The sequence below is a fragment of the Hemitrygon akajei genome, chromosome 3 (assembly GCF_048418815.1).
Source record: "Hemitrygon akajei chromosome 3, sHemAka1.3, whole genome shotgun sequence".
NCBI lineage: Eukaryota > Metazoa > Chordata > Chondrichthyes > Myliobatiformes > Dasyatidae > Hemitrygon > Hemitrygon akajei.
Genome location: NC_133126.1, coordinates 121,723,547 through 121,742,833, shown reverse-complemented (window position 1 = coordinate 121,742,833; position 19,287 = coordinate 121,723,547). Strand labels below are relative to the sequence as shown.

At 40.4% G+C, this 19,287-nt stretch overlaps 1 protein-coding gene across 4 annotated transcripts in view; it reads right to left on the bottom strand.

Annotated features, from left to right (window-relative positions):
- scly (selenocysteine lyase) overlaps positions 1 to 19,287 on the bottom strand; it is a 39,069-nt gene that overhangs the window by 2,899 nt on the left and 16,883 nt on the right. For all 4 annotated transcript variants that reach the window (XM_073040694.1, XM_073040696.1, XM_073040695.1 and 1 more), the window contains 7 exons: positions 17,612 to 17,739; positions 13,764 to 13,925; positions 12,501 to 12,607; positions 7,470 to 7,506; positions 6,129 to 6,212; positions 1,770 to 1,872; positions 1,149 to 1,224 (listed from right to left, as the gene is read on the bottom strand). In XM_073040694.1, the coding sequence (XP_072896795.1) occupies positions 1,149 to 1,224; positions 1,770 to 1,872; positions 6,129 to 6,212; positions 7,470 to 7,506; positions 12,501 to 12,607; positions 13,764 to 13,925; positions 17,612 to 17,739 (697 nt within the window). The remainder of the gene's footprint in view (positions 1 to 1,148; positions 1,225 to 1,769; positions 1,873 to 6,128; positions 6,213 to 7,469; positions 7,507 to 12,500; positions 12,608 to 13,763; positions 13,926 to 17,611; positions 17,740 to 19,287) is intronic.

Here is a 19,287-nt window from a genome sequence, read left to right as displayed (position 1 = left end):
TCTTTTCCTTCAGAGGAAGATATTGTTGTTACCTCCAGTGTTTTTTTTTTGAAGTCCATTATATATATTTGACAAATGTCCAAATTTCCTATCAGATGGTGGGAAGGAAAATGGAACTAAACCTTATATCCCATCTGAAAAAACAGCAATATATCCCTTTTGCTGGTGTAGGCTTCAATTGTGAACATGTCTATGGTGTGCCATGCATCTTACTCAGAGCCAGGGGCAAACCAATACTGAGGCACATTCTTGGAAGTTATAGCACTTTAGATAAGCTATACCATTGAATGTTTTATGGTTATTTCAGAGCAACGTGGATGTGCAAACCATTATATTTAGAGCAGGATACAGATTGCTAAATGTAGAGTACCTATAAAAGTATTCACCCCCCCAGAAGTATTCATGTTTTATTGTTTTACAACATTGAATCACAATGGATTTAATTTGGCTTTTTTGATAGTGATTAACAGAAAAAGACTCTTTCGTGTCAAAGTGGAAAAATTTGTCTCTAGCAGCTTTGTAAATCTGGACACTGCAATTTTTCCCCATTCTTCTTTTCAAAACTGCTCAAGCTCTGTCAGATTGCATAGAGATCTTTTTCAAGTCCAGCCACAAATTCTCCATTGGATTGAGACCTGGAATCCGACTTGACCACTTCAGGACATTAACTCTGCTGTTTTTAAGCCATTCCTGTGTGACTTTGGCTTTATGCTTGTGGTCATTGTCTTACTGGAAAACAAATCTTCTCCCAAGTTGCTGTTCTCTTCCAGGCTGCATCAGGTTTTCCTCCAGGATTTTCCTGAATTTTGCTGCATTAACTTTACCCTCTACCTTCGCAAACCTTCCAGGGCCTGCTGCAGTGAAGCATCCCCATGCACAATACAGCCACCAACATCTTTCATGATAGGGATTATGTGTTTTTGATGATGTGCAGTATTTGGCTTATGCCAAACATTGTGTTTAGTCTGATGGCCAAAAAGCTCAATTTTGGCTTCATCAGACCATACAGCATTCTTCCTACTGACTTCAGAGGATTAGAGAATAAGCAAAATTTCCCCAGAAGTCACAAGCATTGGCAATGCAGAAATTGTAGATATGTAAAATTACTCTTCCATCCATTCCAGAATCTATGAAAAGCATCTTCTTACCTACTGACATTTTCAGAATGACAAGCAGCTCCCACACTCGCTAGAAGCCTTTGGCAGTGCTGTAGCACCTTCCGACCTTGGACAAAACACAATTTCCATTTCTGTTTTATTAACTGTTAATTAACAAGCATAATTAACAGCATATCTATGGGTGTTACATAAAATAAAAGTCGTAGAATTGGTGGTTATTGAACACTTCGAAAAGAAGATTGAATAAAGTACTGCAACAGCATGGATAAAACTAGATTTTCAGATTGTCACCAATTGGATTCCACAGAAAGCAATACCAGATACAACACTACTTAAAATCTTTTTGAATGACTTATGTAGATAAAAGTCTATAACATATCCTAGTAAAGCTTTGTTGGGGAGGAGAGAAGGGAGCTAAGCAGCATGTTAAAGTTCTTGCACAGAGGCACTGACCACTAAGCTAAAGACTAAGTATCAACAAAGTTATTCACTTGTGGGAGGAATGGAAAAAGAAAATATGCTTTATGCAAAGTGAAACTAATAAATCATACTATATAAAAAGCGAATGTGGTGGTAAACAACGGGCCCATTGTCTCTGCTTGCTTCTTCTTGTACAATTTTATGCTTGACTATCATATATTTTTGACACACCTTGTAGGTTAGGCCCGAGAATTGACACATTGCAGGTATTTGGTAGCCTGTCTGATTCCTGGAAATGGCTGTTGAAATGAAGCTTTTCCTTTCCAAAGGTAGCCTGGGGTAGGAATAGAAAAACAAGTTAGCCACATGGTCAGATTTTACTGTACATACTGTTGACAATACAATAAGATACTCAATATAATCCAGACTTTTACACAATTGCAGGGAATCATTTCCTATTTTATTTCCACTGACCAAAGTTCACATAGCTACAATGCACAAGGTCTAGTGAACTGGCCCATCTTGTTATAATTGGTATCTCATTGTAATTAGTAAGAATTGGATTCTTATTAATTACAGTCTTTGACCATCAGCTTACATTGTCTGTAAGTGACAAGGTCAGGCTGAATAAACATCTAAACCTGTCCTCTTAATAAGATGCTTCACAGACTATAAAAATCTTTAGTTACAGAGTTGACTGAAAATAATTATTCCTATAAATGAAATCAGTCAGCATAGAGACCAACAATATTACTGAACAGCCAGGACTATAAAACTGCATACATATTTTAAAACATGGACATTGGAAAGAAACACAAATCAAAGGCAGAGAATTAATGAATTGTGTAATGCGAAAGAAATAATTTAGAGAATACAAAATAAAAAGAGAATTTACTAAGTGAGATGAACCTAGCACAAAATAGAATGTATTTAAGTAAAAACCATTCAACCAAAGGAAAAAAAATTACCAATAAATGCAAATACAATAGTCTGAATTTCAAAAACACCTGTAACCTAATAATACACTCCAGTGCAGTCACCAAAGCTTTATAAAGGCTAATATGATACCAGAGCACCTAGAACATTGTCAGGTAGGTGTCACAGAAAGACAGAAGTCTGAGTATGGGAACACCGAGCTGAGGGACAGGGCAGTGGAAAGCAGAGCCATCAGTTGAGGGCCAGTGCAAGTCAGGGATATGTGCAGATATTTCACAAGCAAAAACATAAGAGAACAGGTGCAGAAGTAGGCTATCAGGTCACTCCAATTTGCTCCACCTTTCAATATGACCGCCAGTTCCCAGTCTTTCAAATAGTTATTAAACTCCACCTTAAATTCATCTAATAACCCAGCCAACACCACCTTCAGGGGAGAGAATTCCAGAGATTCACTAAGCTCTGAGAGAAGAAATATCTACACACCTCAGGAAATGACTTTTTGTGTAGCTGTGTCACCTTGTCAATGACTCTCCCACTATCAGAAACAGGAGCAACAAGGAAACATAAGAGACTGCAGATGTTGGAATCTGAAGTAAAAATAAACAAACTACGAGAGGAACTTAGAGGGTCAGGCAGCATTTGGGGAGGCAAAGGAATAATTGATTTTTCAGGTTGAGATTCTACATCAGGACAGGGGACGGGAGCATTGGGGTGAAGGTGGGGCATAAGAACTAATTTAGGGGTTTTGCTCAACTGAGAACTAAAGTGGCAATGGATGAAAAAGACAATGTAAATTAGGATACAGGCACTAGTCTTTAGGGAAGTATACATTCACAAGAAGTCTGTTTTAATTATACAAAAATAACCAGAACATCAATTATGAAGCACTGGATTTACTAATATATTAACCTAAATCTGACCGGCAGTAGTGATTTCAAGATGATTATCTTTCGGTAGATTCTAGCCACCTCTCTGAACTGCACCCAACATAATTGCTTTGTTGCTGTGACTTCTGGTGGTGCATGTTGCCAATATTTTTTTCCTCCTAAATTTACCTTTCCAATAGCAGTCACTAATTAACAAGCTGAAGCAGGAAGTCTCTCCGCCACACTACTTACTACCAGTTTTGTAGTCCATTTCTGCAGAGCACAGGATTACAGTTAACCTTATCACTTACAATCTTCCAGTCATCACTTCATTCTTGATTATTCATTTCACACCTCATCATAATTGCAATTTATAAGGAACTAGATAGAAAGTGAAACTTATTGAGTTTATCATCTGCGATCTTGGTGGTCACTCAATACTATTGTGGAAGTTGTAGTAAGGCAAAGATAGCCTGGGACAGTTGTAGACAAGCGAGACCTTTGAAGTGAAACCACCAGAGACACCTCTGCTTACTACAGACCAATTAGATTGTGGCAGTGTGTGCTCAAGCCAAATGAGTGAGGCCTCTTTAGTGTGACTTCTCCCGAGAGATCTTCCTAAAACATAGTGACGCTTTATACAATAGAGGGTGCTGGAGACAGGCGAGATAACAGAAGGATGTGAAACATACCCAACAACTAAGGCACTAACTTCAAAATATCATCGGCTATCAGCTCAAAGTTTCGATGAACTTTAACACCTCTATTGTGAATGATGACTGACCTTGTCAGTAAGGAATTCAAACATATACAATTTACAATAATCAATATCCATAACTGATATTCCAATAGTATATAAAAATAGCAGTTTTCTGTTCAGACTTAAGAACAGTGCGGGTGACAGGGGCCCACGCTGTTTTCCTTATGCAAACGCACAATAAAAAACAATCCTTGAGTCGTAAGTATGTCTATGTTCTGGGCTCTGTTATTTTAGTTATTTTATTTTATTATTGACGATGGCACTATGATAATGGAATTTTTGATCAGTCACAACAAATTCCATCAAATAGCCTGCTTCACTTGGAGATTGTGAGGTCTACAAAGACCATTTTAAATTCAGTTTGCCTGCAAAATGGAAGAGATCTATCACACTTGAAAATTGCAAAAAGGAACTGTGGATAAGGTGTGATTACGCCAGAGGTAAGGAATATTCTGGGATTAAAATGACAGTTTCCACTCTAGTTCTATGGGTTAAGACAGTTAACAAGGAACCTGTAGCTCCTACCATAGGATGGTGGAAGGTCTGTGATGTGGAAGGTCAGTGATGTGGGAGTGGGTGTAAGCAGTTATTCTAGATAAGATAGTGCAATTGCAGGAGACCAAATGAGGCAGCAGGAGTGAGACCTGTAATGTTAAGGGTTAGGTTACTTGCTGCTCCAAAGCTGCTTTTGGGAGCCTCAAGGGTGTAAGAATAGAACGTGCAAAAGGCTCGCAATCTTTCCTTTGTTTCCAGGGGCTGCTCTTCACAAAGGTTGCAACCAGTGCTGAAGAAGCACTGGGAAAGTATGCTGCAGATATAGGAGAGTCCACATGCACACTTAGCTTAGTACCTGTTGAGTTTGAAGTCTAACTGAATGTTAGTGTTGTAAATTTAAGGTGACTCAGATGTTTGGACAAATGTTTTACTGTCTTTCTGTAAATAAAGGTTAACGTGCTTATTCGTAATCAGTGCCTTCTGCCACACTTACCAAACCCATGAACCTGCTTCCTCATAACAAGACTACAGTTGGATTACCAATCACAAAGACTTGGGGATGGTCAAGCACTTGAAAGACAGAGTGAATAGATAATGAATAGATCAATTAACCCACGTCATCTGAGATGGCCATGTTTTTAATTATCTGTGGGCGTTCAGAGAATATCAGGCCCCCATCGTGGACCCATTATCATGGATTCTGGAACTGTGAAAAAAACAGTATAATAATGGACTTATTTAGAGCTTGGGTGGATTTTGTGCGTTGAAAGCAAGGTCCACATCTCACAGCAATCTGAACAACTGTCTAACAGTTTGAGGATAGATACTTATGTTTTTACAGAACCCATGTTACATTATTTAAAAATTTAATAAAGTAGTCTTATAATATTTAATAGTAATTTTCAGTCTTGAACTTGGTCACAGAGAACACAGGGTACCAGAAACACCCAAGTTACAGATAGGTTGAGAGAACTTGGCCTTTTCTCCTTGGAGTGATGGAAGATGAGAGGTGACTTGTCAGGGGTGTCTAAGATGATGAGAGGTACCGATTGTGTGGATAGTCCGAGGCTTTTTCCCAGGGCTGAAATGGCACAGTTTTAAGGTGCTTGGAAGCAGGTACAGAGGAGATGTCAGGGTTAAGTTTTTTTTTGTTTTTTTTTTTACACAGAGAGTGGTGAGAGCGTGGAATGGGCTGCCAATAGTGGTGGTGGAGGCAGATACGATAGGGTCTTTTAAGAGACTCCTGGATAGGTACATGGAGCTTAGAAAATAGAGGGCTATGATTAACCCTAGGTAATTTCTAAGGAAAGGACATGTTTGGCACAGCTCTGTGGGCCGAAGGGCCTGTATTGTGTTGTAGGTTTTCTATGTTTCTATTTTCTACAATAGTTCTGCACATGATGAGAGAATAAAAATATCTATTGGTTTAGTTTTGTGAAATGAACAATGATTCCCAAGCATGCTATACTAATCAAATAACATCTCACATTAATCATCCAAATTGATCTTCCATTACTAAATAGTTATACATACCATCAGGTTTGCTTCCAGGTAATCTCTTATTTCGTTCATGTGATTGGCATACACCTCCAGGTTCTTAACAACCAGTTCGGCAGCCTGGGGAAACAGGTCAGGAAAGTGAGCTTTATCATGTTACTTTTCTCTGTTTGTTACAAGTGCCCATTTAAATAGCAGAGCAAGAGTTATTATAATGTAAGCAGTTTCCATATACAGGAGCATAAGATTTACAGATTTTATAATTTACATAAACTAAAAGCAAAAATCTGCAATGTTGGAAATATGAAATAAAAACAGAAAATGCTGGAAAAACTTGTCGGTGATTTAGCGACTATGGAAAGAGAAAGTTTTATATTTTAGATCGTTATGATAGCAGGGAAGTCTGTAGATATTTGGTTAGAATCTGAAGTGGTACTGGAATATGTTTAGGTATGAGTTCTGAAGCCAGGGTGGATGACCTGCATGATTTTAAATGATGTCCGTTCTGCTTAAGTTTTCCGGTGTTTTGTTTCAAATTTCCAAAATTAGCAATTTTTTGACATTCAATACCAAAGCACTCTCATATAACTCAGTTTCTCTCTCTCCCTCCACAAATACCGCCTTGTTGCTAAGGTTTCACATCATTCTCCTTTTCAGCAGCTGCTGTACCGTACCTCACATTTCCTGCACAATTCTGTTGGTTTCTTTCTCTTCTATTCACAGACAGACATACTTTATTGATCCCGAGGGAAATTGGGATATTCTCCTTTTGTTTACAATTTCTCCAGATTGTTTAGCTGCCATCAAGAAGTCATCTTCACCATCATCCAGGCAATCAATTGGTGTCAAGAGGCTCTCTTGGTTCTCCCAATCTCTGTCTTTATTCTACTTGCCTTCTCTACAGCTTTTTTTTCTCTAAAATTTCCCTATTTTGATGAAATATCTAGCTGAATCTTCCCACAGATGCTGCCTTTCCTACTGAATTTCTCCAGTATTTTGTTTCACTTCAGATTTGTACAGCTAAAGTTTCTTTTTTTTTTAAAGTCAGCCTAATAACTCATTGTCACTCAGACCATTTAATAGGACTTGATTTGACATTGTTCTATCCCAAACCAGGAAGCATTTTCTTGGGCAAACTGGCACTTGATCTGACTCCATAAATTAAATTTAAAGCTCCCATTGCAAAGAGCATTATTTATAACTGGCAAAAGCAAGTTTAGTGTAACTCAAAGAAAAGCCAGCTGTGATCATACAGGTTCTGCAAAAATTACTGTAGATTTTCAATCCCCATCATAAATTCAAACCTTGAAACTAAATTGGATACTGGCTGCCTATTCTATTTCATACAATCAGAACAAGCCTTGATATGTTATTTACCTTCCCAAGTCCTGCGATCATTGGCGTGTTCTCTGTACTGAAAGGTAATGGAAATACAAATTGTGACTATAAAATTAGATGGAAAATTAATGTATCACAACTAGGGAGCAAGTAATAAGAGAAAGGAGGAAACATATACTTGGAAGGGGAAGATGTGGGTTAGATCTTAAATGGGTACCTTGCATTAGTGTTTAGCAAGAAGAAGGATGTAGAGGATTGCGGGGTTGGGCAGGGGGAAAGAAGAGCTAATATGGAACAGCAAATTTGCTAAGGCATTTCAATCTAGAAAAATAGTTAGTGTAGGGTCTCTTAAAGAACATTAAAGTGGATAGGTCCTCAGATCCTGGTGGGAAATATCCCAGGTTATTGAGAGAGGCAAGAAATTAGATTGGTAGGGCCTTCACCAATATCTTCATGTCCTCTCTAGCCACAGGAAAGGTCCTGGAAAACTGGTAGGGAATTTACTGGATAGCTACGTCTTATAACAAACAACAATTAATTCAGAGTGGATCAATCATAAGTGTGTTTATTTTACTTGCCGTAAAGGAAGGCACTGCTGCATAAGAGCCGGTGGTGGCTTCAAGAGAACAAACAGCATAGTCACTCATTTATACACAAATGCACCAGTTCAAGGACAGGCTGCGTTCTGTAAGTCTGCTTAGTTACTGTACATGGCATTCACTTAGTAACTGAATCCACTTATTTTTCTGCAGTTTGTATATACTCATCGGTTGTAATGTTGCACAAACACAATTAGCAAAGCACTCTGGTACAATACAGGTTCCATTTTGTTACTACACATGAAGTACATTTCCAGAATAGGCTTTTTAGGGATTTGAAAAACCATGGCTCAATTATGACAGTAAGCATGGCTTTGTGTAGAACAAGTCACGTCTAATGTGCTTTTTCAAGGCAATGAAGGTGATTGATGAAGACAGAGCTGTGGACACATGGATTTTAGTAAGGCCTTTGACAAGATCCCTCAAGGGAGGTTCATGCAGAAGATCAGGCTGTACGGGAACCATGGAGAATTGGCTGTTTGGATTCAGAGTTGGTTTACTAATAAAAGACATAGGGTAGGGATTAATGGGACTTATTCTAATTGGTGGCCTGCAACTCATGGTGCTCCACAGAGATCTGTACTGGCACCTTTGCTGTTATTGTGGTATATACATATATATAATCTGGAGGAAAATATAGATGGATGTGTTAGTAAGTTTGCAAATGATACGATGCTTCATGGTGTTTGGAATAGAATAGAAAACTGCCAAAGGATACACCAGGATACAGATGAGTTGCAGATATGGGTGGAGAAATGGAAGATGATACTTTAACCTGGCTAGACGTGAAGTGCCGCACTTTGAAAAATCAAAAGTAATATGACAGTACACTGTTAATAGCAAGATCCTTAATGGTGTTGATATGCAGAGAGATCTTGGGAGTCTAAATCCATAGCTCTGTGAATGCAGCTACATAGATTGATAGGGTGGTAAAGAAGGCACATGGAATAGGAAGTTATGTTGCAGCTTTATAAAACTCCAGTTAGGCTGCATCTGGAGTTCTGTGTCCAGTTCTGGTCACCCCCATTATAGGAAGGATACTAAGGCTTTGAAGACGATGAAGAAGAGGTTTACCAGGATGTTGCCTGGATTAGAGGACATGTGTTGGAATGAGAAATTGGAAATTGAATTTGAATTGGTTTATTATTGTCATTTGTACCAAGATGCAGTGAAAAGCTTGTCTTTCATACTGTTGACAAAGATCAAATCATTACACGGTGCATTGACGTAGAATAAGGTAAAGCAAAATTCAAAATAAAGTTTACCAGCCACAGAGAAATTGCAGATAAACAATAAATCATAACGAAGTGGATTGTTAGGTCAAGAGTCCATTTTATTTTACTAAAGGAACCATACAATAATCTTATACCATTTTGTAGGAAGAAGGGATTACTTTAGTTGGACTTTTGATTTCTAATTTAATTAGTTCAGCACAATATTGTTGTGTCAAGACGTCTGCTCCTGTTCTATGATCTATGTTCTAATTAAACCTTCAAGGCACTATGCAGGCTGACGCTTCTGTGACTGTCCCAGGAAGTGCAATCAACAAGTGCAGTCCAACCTCTCATGTGCAGAAGATACTTCAAATGCTTAACATTATTCAGTAGAAAACAGTGTTGATTGTTTGTTGATGTTGATGATGGCTATTGTGTTTGTGCATCTCATCTGATGTGTGTTTGGAGGTGACTGTAGAGGGCAATTCTTGAACAGCATAGACAACGGCACAGTGGAGACAAGCGAGTTGTCCTGATTCTGTAGGCACAGCTGTTGCTGCTGGTTTCCTCTTCTGCCAGTAGGTCTCCAGGTCTATCTTCTAAGTTGCTGTGAACAAATTTAACCAAGGCATGCTAACCAGTTCTATCTCATGCCCTAGGTTCCATATGCCAGTGAGCAAGCCCACTATAAGTAACACCAGCTTTTACACAGTTTTTATATCGCGTACGAGGTCCACCATGGTTTCTGCTGCCCCGTGATAACTGGCCACAGAGTAGCTGCTTAGGGAGTCTGGAGTCCTTCATGTTTATGCACATGCCTGGTCCAGTGAAGTTATGCTTTCAGGATTATGGCTTCAAAAACCAGTAGTCTTTACCCTGTTGAGGACTTCTAGATTTGTGATATGGTCATGACAGTGGATACATTGACACATAGAAAACCTACAGCACAATACAGGCCCTTTGGCCCACAAAGCTGTGCTGAACATGCCTCTACCTTAGAACTACTTAGGCTTTACCCATAGCCCTCTATTTTTCTAACCTCCATGTAGCCATCCAGGAGTCTCTTAAAAGACCCTATCGTTTCTGCCTCCACCACTGCTGCCGGCAGCCCATTCTACGCACTCACCACTCTCTGCATAAAAAACTTACCCCGACATCTCCTCTGTACCTACTTCCAAGCACCTTAAAACTATGTCCTCTTATGCTAGCCATTTCAGCCCTGGGAAAAAGCCTCCGACTATCCACATGATCAATGCCTCTCATTATCTTGTACACCTCTATCAGGTCACCTCTCATCCTCCTTTGCTCCTAGGTGAAAAGACCGAGTTCACTCAACCTATTCTCATCAGGCATGCTCCCCAATCCAGGCAATATTCTCTGCACCCTTTCTATGGTTTCCAAGTCCTTCCTGTAGTGAGGCGACCAGAATTGAGCACAGTACTCCAAGTGGGGTCTGACCAGGTTCCTATATAGCTGCAACATTACCTCTCAGTAATGTTACCTAACATTACCTAAAATGGATATCAGGCTGTGCATGAGGAAGTATACCAACTTCTGTATACGATCCATGTTTCACAACCATACAGGAGATGATTGAGGACAACAGCTTTGTACAAGTTGATCTTAGTGGACATCTGAACATTGTGCTGGCTAAGCACATATGATTGCAGGTGCTGGAGTTGACAATGTCAAAGTATTTAAATTCTTTTGCAATCCTCAGTGCTGTGCCTTCAATAGTGATGGAAGATGGCAACAGCAGCGGATCCTGGAACAGGCCAAAACAAGGTCTTTGTTTTGTCCAGAGTGATAGTGAGTCAAAGAGACATGAGGCTTCTGCAAATCTGTCAATAACCAGTTGCAGATCAGACTCTGTGTGGGCTATAGTTGTCCGCATACAATGCTTCAAGGATGACTCTTTTAACTGTATTATATTTGGATTTTAGGTGATGCAGATCAAACAATGAACTGTCAAGTCTGTACTGTAAGCACACCCCGTGTTCATGGTCCCAGACCAAGTGATTGAGTGCACATGTGAGAAAGAGGTTGAACAGCATGAGCGGCCAGCACAAACCCTTGCTTCACACCATTTGGGATATTGAACAGCTCTGACTCTTCCCCATTTGAAAAGGCAAAGCCAGTCATATCATCAAGGAAGAGCCAAATAAGACTAATGAACTTGTGTGGGCATCCCAACTTTGACAAGATTGTCCACAACACTTCCTTGTTAACCTTATCAAAGGCCTTGGTTAAATCTACGAAGACAACATACAAGTTCAAGTTCTGCTTGATACAATTTTTCTTGAACCTGATGGAGAGTGAACATCATATCGATGGTGCTTCTTCCAGGGCAGAACCCACACTGTGCCTTGGGCAGATTCACCCTTGATATGGTGGTGATTAGACAGTTGAAAATAACGTGGGCAAGGTGCTGCGATAGTTACCGTATTCAGTCTTGCTGCCTTTGTTCTTGAAGACAGTAATGATCAGAACATCTCGGAATTCATTGGGCATGCCTTCATCTTCTCAGATACTCATCAGAATGGCATAAAATACCCTTAGTGCAACTGGACCTATTAACTTGAAAATCTCAGTGGGGATTCTGTCCTTCCCAGAGGCTTTTCCAGAATTTAAGTGAGCAATGAATGGCTTATTTGACCTCAACCAGTGGATGATAGACAATAAACCAAAGTCAAATACTGAATAAATAATCTGAGCTTTCTTTCTATTTCTACAACATTCTTTGTGTATATACATTACTGAGAGTTTCCAACTCTGTCATAAATAAAATTAAAACAGGCAGCAAGCTATCTGCTCTTGAAGAATCTGGAAATCTGGTATTTTGCACCTTATTAGATTAGATTAGATTCAACTTTATTGTCATTGTGTTGAGTACAGATACAAAGCCAATGAAATGCAGAGAATAGTGTTATTTACAAAATAACTACAAATAAAAACTAAGCGCTACAGCACACAAATATAAAAGCACTGAGACAGTACAATATGGGTGCAATACTGCTCAGCGCTGTGTTGTGAGGTTCAGCACGGTCACAGCCTCAGGGAAGAAGCTCTTTCCGTGCCTGCTGGTGTGGGAGCGGAGGCTCCTGTAGTGCCTACCAGATGGGAGGAGAGTAAAAAGTCCATGGTTAGGGTGAGATGCATCCTTAATAATGCTTGATAAGTCTATACGTAAAACTTAACAGATAAATTATGCAATTGGAAAAGGAACAAGTATCACTAAACTTTTCCCAAGAACTTACCCTGGCCTGAACTTCCTTTCTTGGCCTCCACCAAAGAACATGGCATTCACTGGCGAGCTTGTGCCTGGCCCTCGAACATACAGGGCTCCAATCCGAGGGCCATAAAACTATAGGAGACAACAGGAAAACCAATCTTCAACAAAGAAACAAAACTTAACTGTACATGCTTCGCACATTATGCACTCGGAATACTTTGATTTATGGTTCAACTCATCTGTAACCACTTAGAATATGCCATTTTACTTTACATAATGGGACCGTGGCCTAGTGGATAAGGCATCAGACTAGTGATCTGAAGGTCACTGGTTCGAGCCTCAGCTGAGGCAGCATGTCGTGTCCTTGAGCAAGACACTTACAACACATTGCTCTGCGACGTCACTGGTGCCAAGCTGCTTGGGTCCTAGTGCCCTTCCCTTGGACAACATCGGTGGCGTGGAGAGGGGAAGGCTTGCAGCTTGGGCAACTGCCGGTCTCCCATACAACCCTGCCCAGGCCTGCGCCCTGGAAACCTTCCAAGGCGCAAATCCATGGTCTCATGAGACTAATGGATGCCTATATAATGGGACTATGAAAATGGTGGCATAGCAGCCTTTTATTTGGAATTATATGTGTGGATCAGCTCCCAATTTGGATTGCAAATACATGTTTTTGGTGTTTCATTTGACATGGCAAATTGGGTAGTACATACTGTATGTGTAGCACATAGGCATGATACAGTCAGGCAAAGTAAGCAGCAGATGGTATCAATCCCATACAAAGTTGCAATGATGCCAACACTGGCAAAGTAAGCCAAGCCAGTTCAGGTAGTAATTCTGTTAATCAAGTACAAGAAATCTGGTTATCAGCTCAAAGAGCCATCACACTGCACCCACCTATTCCCAACATCTTTCACATTCACTCAGAATTTTTGTTGTACAAAATTATAGTGAAAATTTGCAATTCTTTTCTTTGAAATATGGATAGTATTTTTGAGATACAAAGAAAAGGTAAATAGCTAAGATAGAGAACAGCCACGATGTGATTGAATGGTAAATGAGCTCAGACAGATCACCAAGCATAGACAGCTTGTCTCCCTGCAACTTCCGAAGTTTTTTTTGCCTGCTTTTCAATTCTGACAAAGCAGTCTCTGATCTGAAAAGTTAACTTTGTTTCCCTTCTCTCAGACTGAGCCTGACCCCACTGAGCACTTCCAGCATTTTGTTTTACATTTCCAGCTTGTGCAATTTTTTAAATTTCCACTAGTCTTCAAGAATGGTATTTTACCTTGTGTCCTACGATTGTAAGGTAATCCACACCGAGATCTTGCACATCAACTGGCAGTTTGCCAAGTGCCTGGGCTGCATCTGTATGTAGCAGAATCTTGGGTGTTACCTTGCCTCTCTGGTGATTTATTATCTTAACTCGTTGACAGAGCTCTGCAACTGGCTGAAACCAAAGGTGACACAAAAATAAAATCAAGGCCAGAACCTTAAATGACTTCTGCTAATAATAATTTCAGGAAAGTGCTGCTGTGCAGAGTAGAAAACACCAGGTTACTAAACAATAAAACATGAGTTAAATGAAGTTTTTAAATCAGTGCCATTAAACAACCAAAGAAAAGTGACGTTTTTGATGGCCCAAAGCATACTGTTTTGCCTCAGATAGGGAAGAAAGTGAGGGGAGGAAGAGGGTGGAGATGTCATTACAGGAGGGGGATATAGGTTAGGAGGTAACGGGTCAGGAGTAACTGCAGTGGAGGGGAGTGGAGTGGAGGGGTCCTGTCTGAGGAGCATTGCATCGATAGTAACCTGTCGCTGAAACTGCTTCTCTGTCTCTGGATGGTGCTATGTAGAGGATGTTCAGAGTTATCCATAATTGACCGTAGCCTACTCAGCGCCCTTCGCTCAGCTACCGATGTTAAACTCTCCAGTACTTTGCCCACGACAGAGCCCGCCTTCCTTACCAGCTTATTAAGACGTGAGGCGTCCCTCTTCTTAATGCTTCCTCCCCAACACGCCACCACAAAGAAGAGGGCGCTCTCCACAACTGACCTATAGAACATCTTCAGCATCTCACCACAGACATTGAATGACGCCAACCTTCTTAGGAAGTACAGTCGCCTCTGTGCCTTCCTGCACAAGGCATCTGTGTTGGCAGTCCAGTCTAGCTTCTCGTCTAACTGTACTCCCAGATACTTGTAGGTCTTAACCTGCTCCACACATTCTCCATTAATGATCACTGGCTCCATATGAGGCCTAGATCTCCTAAAGTCCACCACCATCTCCTTGGTCTTGGTGATATTGAGACGCAGGTAGTTTGAGTTGCACCATATCACAAAGTCCTGTATCAGTTTCCTATACTCCTCCTCCTGTCCATTCCTGACACACCCCACTATGGCCGTGTCATCAGCGAACTTCTGCACATGGCAGGACTCTGAGTTATATTGGAAGTCTGATGTGTACAGGGTGAACAGGACCGGAGAGAGTACGGTTCCCTGCGGCGCCCCTGTGCTGCTGACCACCGTGTCAGACCTACAGTCTCCCAACCGCACATACTGAGGTCTATCTGTCAAGTAGTCCACTATCCAATCCACCATGTGAGAGTCTACTCCCATCTCCGTTAGTTTGTGCCTTAAGATCTTGGGCTGGATGGTGTTAAAGGCACTAGAGAAGTCAAGGAATGTAATCCTCACAGCACAACTGACCCCCTCTAGGTGAGAGAGTGATTTGTGCAGCAAATACGTGATAGCATCCTCCACTCCCACCTTCTCCTTATACGCAAACTGAAGAGGATCCCCATGGGGATGAATAAAGTATCTATCTATCTAGATGGGTCAGGTTGTCAATTGCGAGAGGGAAGGAGACATAAGGAATTGACAGGGGAGAGGAGACAGGTTGGGAAGTGAAGCTGTTGTGAGAGACTGGCCAGGAGGTGAATGAGATGGGAGATGGGTTGGCAAGAGGGGGTAGACTGGCTGAAGGAGCAGGAAAAGGCAAGAGTAAAAGTAAGATGTATAAATTGGAACAGAGAGTGGGAAAAAGTTTGAAAACTGCAGATAAGTAAACACTGAAATAAACAGTTAATATTTTAGGTTGAAGAAGACAAATTAAATCTGAAGGCACATGTGAGAAAACAGACTTTCCTAATTCTGATAGATCACAGACTGGAAATCCAGCTCTTTCTCTCTTCTTACATGCTGCATAAGCTGTTGTGTAGAGTCATAGTCACACAATAGGGAATGGGCCCTTTGGCTCAATTGGTCTGTGCCAACCAAGATGCCTATCCAAGCTAGTCCCATTTGTACATGTTTTTCCCGATATCCTTCTAAACCTTTCCTATCCATGTACCTGTTTACCTGTTCAACCGTCTTTTATATATTGTTAAAATACTTGCTCTGGTGGGGAGGGGGGGGGGGGGGGGGGAGTGTGTGTGTGTGTGTGTGTGTTGACGTTAGATAACTTTCTTCACTGTCAACGGTACTTTGTCTACTGTATTTCCAGCATTCTCTGCTTTTATGTGAAATATAAATTTTCCAATAATTGAATATAGAATTACAGCAAGACAGGCAACAGCACAGGAATTTTTGACCTGAAGTACAGCAATAAAAGCAATTATAAAATTGTCAGGCTGCTATAACAAAGATCAAATCTTACAGATGCCGCAAATCTAAAATAAAGTCAGAAATACTGAAATCCTAGCAAATCAGAAACATCTGTAATCTCTTCTGTACCACACCTAGACAATCCCTTATTGCATGCAGCCTGACCTGTTATGCAGAGTCGGAGTCACACAATTCTACTTAACAAGTCATGAATATTGCATCATTTAGTCTTCCCTGCTTGTTAGCTCCATTCATCATCTACATGCACAATTTAGAATCCATGTCATCAGATTTTCGAAAACTTAGAAATAATAAGTCATTGACTGTTTCTCATTTGGGTACTACATACCCGAAGCTACCCAACCTCTTAGAACACAAGAAATAGGAGCAGGAGTCGGCCATCTGGCCTGTCGAGCCTGCTCCGCCATTCAATAAGATCATGGCTAATTTGCCCATGAATTCATCTCCACCTACCTGCCTTTTCTCATAACCCCTAATTCCCCTACTATGCAAAAATCTATCTAACCCTGTCTTAAATATATTTACTGAGGTAGCCTCCACTGGTTCATTGGGCAGAGAAATCCGCAGATTCACCACTCTCTGGGAAAAGCAGCTCCTCCTCATCTCCATCTTAAATCTACTACCTTGAATCTTGAGACTATGTCTCCTGGTGCCAGTCTCACCTATCAGTGGAAATAACTTTCCTGCCTCTATCTTATCTATCCCTTTCATAACTTTATGTGTTTCTATGATATCTTCTCTGATTCTTCTGAATTCCAGTGAATACAGTCCCAGGCAATTCAATCTCTCCTCATAGTCTAATCCCCTCATCTCTGGAATCAACCTGGTGAACATCCTCTGTATCGCCTCCAAAGCCACTATATTATTCATCAAGTAAGGAGACCAGAACTGCATGCAGTACTTCAAGTGGGGGCTCACCAGTACCCTGTACAGTTGCAGCATAACTTCCCTGCTCTTAAATTCAATCCCTCTAGCAAAGAATGCCAACATCTCATTTGGTTTCTTAATAACTTGCTGCATCTGCAAACCAACCTTTTGTGATTCATGCATGAGCACTCTCAAGACTCTCTGCAAAGCAGCATGCTGCATTTTTTTTTAGTTTTTAAGTAATAAGCTGCTCTTCCAATTTCCAAAGTGGATGACCTCACAATTACTAACATTATATTCCATCTGCCAGACCCTTGCCCACTCACTTAACCTATCTATATCTCTCTGCAGACTTTCCATACCTTTTGCACAATTTGCTTTTCCACTCTTCTGTTTTAGGTCATAATAGCCAACCTGTTAGCAAAGTTCCTTCAAGGAGGGAACCTGTACTTCAGCAGCTTGTTGCTGCATGAACTTTGTGGTCTGTTCAGTATCCTCTATAGAGGCAGACTAAGCAATACAAACTCTATTAATGGTTCAGGAATGCAGCCCATCACCCTAACCTCAGGACTGTTGTGCATAATAAAAGCTATGTTTCCCAGTGAGATCAACATTCCCAAACTAAAATTAAGAAAGTAATTACCATGAGAACTCCTGTTTCATTATTAGCGAGCATAATAGAAATAAGGCAAGTGCTTGGCCCAATAGCAGCAGTCACATCATCAACTTGGATGCATCCAGTTTCTTTGGAAACAGGCAAAAATGTAGCTTCTGCAAAGGAGAAATATAATCATTTTCCCTTCATATATTTAATGATCTTAATGTTTCACTATACAGTGGATTCTGGTTAATTGGGTCACATCGGGACCAGTACATTTAAGTGGCTGCCCCATTAAGCCAAATTTTCAAGGAAGTAGTTAAAAAGGTATAAAAAAAGGTTAACTGAGTAATAAACTATGTAATAAATGAATTACAGGTGATAAAACTACCAGTACTACTACAGTACTATAAAACTATATATTAGTTCCTAATACTTATCAATGGAGGAATTCATCTCTGCTGTGTTCTTTTGACAGTAAATGAACATAATCAGCATAAGAAACCTAGTGCAGATAATGAACTGCTTTCACACAATGCTGTCGATGTTTGCAACCTCCAAATCTTCATTTTAACTGTAACATTGAAGACGACTGTCAATACCTTCAAATTTTTTGTAGTTCCTAATGATGAAGTAGTGAAATTGGTTCATTTTCACTCCTGGCTGTTTCTGGCATCTCCAAGATCAAATGCTTGAAACCACAGTGAACAAAACAATTCTGAATTGACTTACTGCTTATTCCTTACCAACCGTCAGTGACAATAGCACTGCTTTTTGAATAGAAACACACACATCTGACACTAGTTAGAAACAATTCAGTAACAGTCGCCTGCCCCAATTAAGCAGCAGTGTCGCAAATAAACAAAGGGAAACTTGGCTATTTTCTTGATTAGTTTTTGTTCTTTAAAAGTTTGTTTGTCTACTTATTTATTCAGTGATACATCGTGGAGTGGGCCCTTCCAGCCCTTTAAGCCACGCTGCCCAGCAACCCCACAACCCTGATTAGCCCTAACCTAATCAGAGGACAATTTACAATGATCAATTAACACACCTGATACATCTTTGGACTATGGGAGGACACCAGAGCACCTAGGGAAAACCCACATACTCCATGGAGTACAGAGACTCTTTACTAAATGGAATTGAACTCCGAATTCAAGAATGCTCCAAGCAGTAACAACGTCACGCTAACTGCTATGCTATTACATGTCCGGCTACTTTTCAATTTGCTTATGTTCTTTAAGAGTTGTCCCAATGTCCCAAATAAGCAGCTGCCCTGCCCGACTAACCGATGGCTCAATTACCTAGTATCTACTATATTAAAAAACTTCCAACATATTTCACCTGTAAGCAATTGGAAGATTTTTGACCCTTTTAGTAGGTCTTGCAATCATAGCAACCATTTTTTTTCCTGGGCAGATGCAAGTTACTCTGGTAAATACCTATAGGAAGGCTGTGATTGCAGATGAAAAGGATGCATATGAGATGCAACTCATTGGGTGATGACCTGGATAGCACATAATACACCAGCCACAATAGCTTTGAATATATGAAAGTTCAGCCACTATGATGGGAAGCCAAACCAACTAGCAGGAGCTTCTGCCTACTGCCAGTCTCTGAATCTACACTGGAAAGGGTGCATATGAAATGCAACCTGGGATGGAACGTTTCATTTTTGACAATATACTTGAAAAGCATGGTTTGCCTTCTTCCTGTGGGCA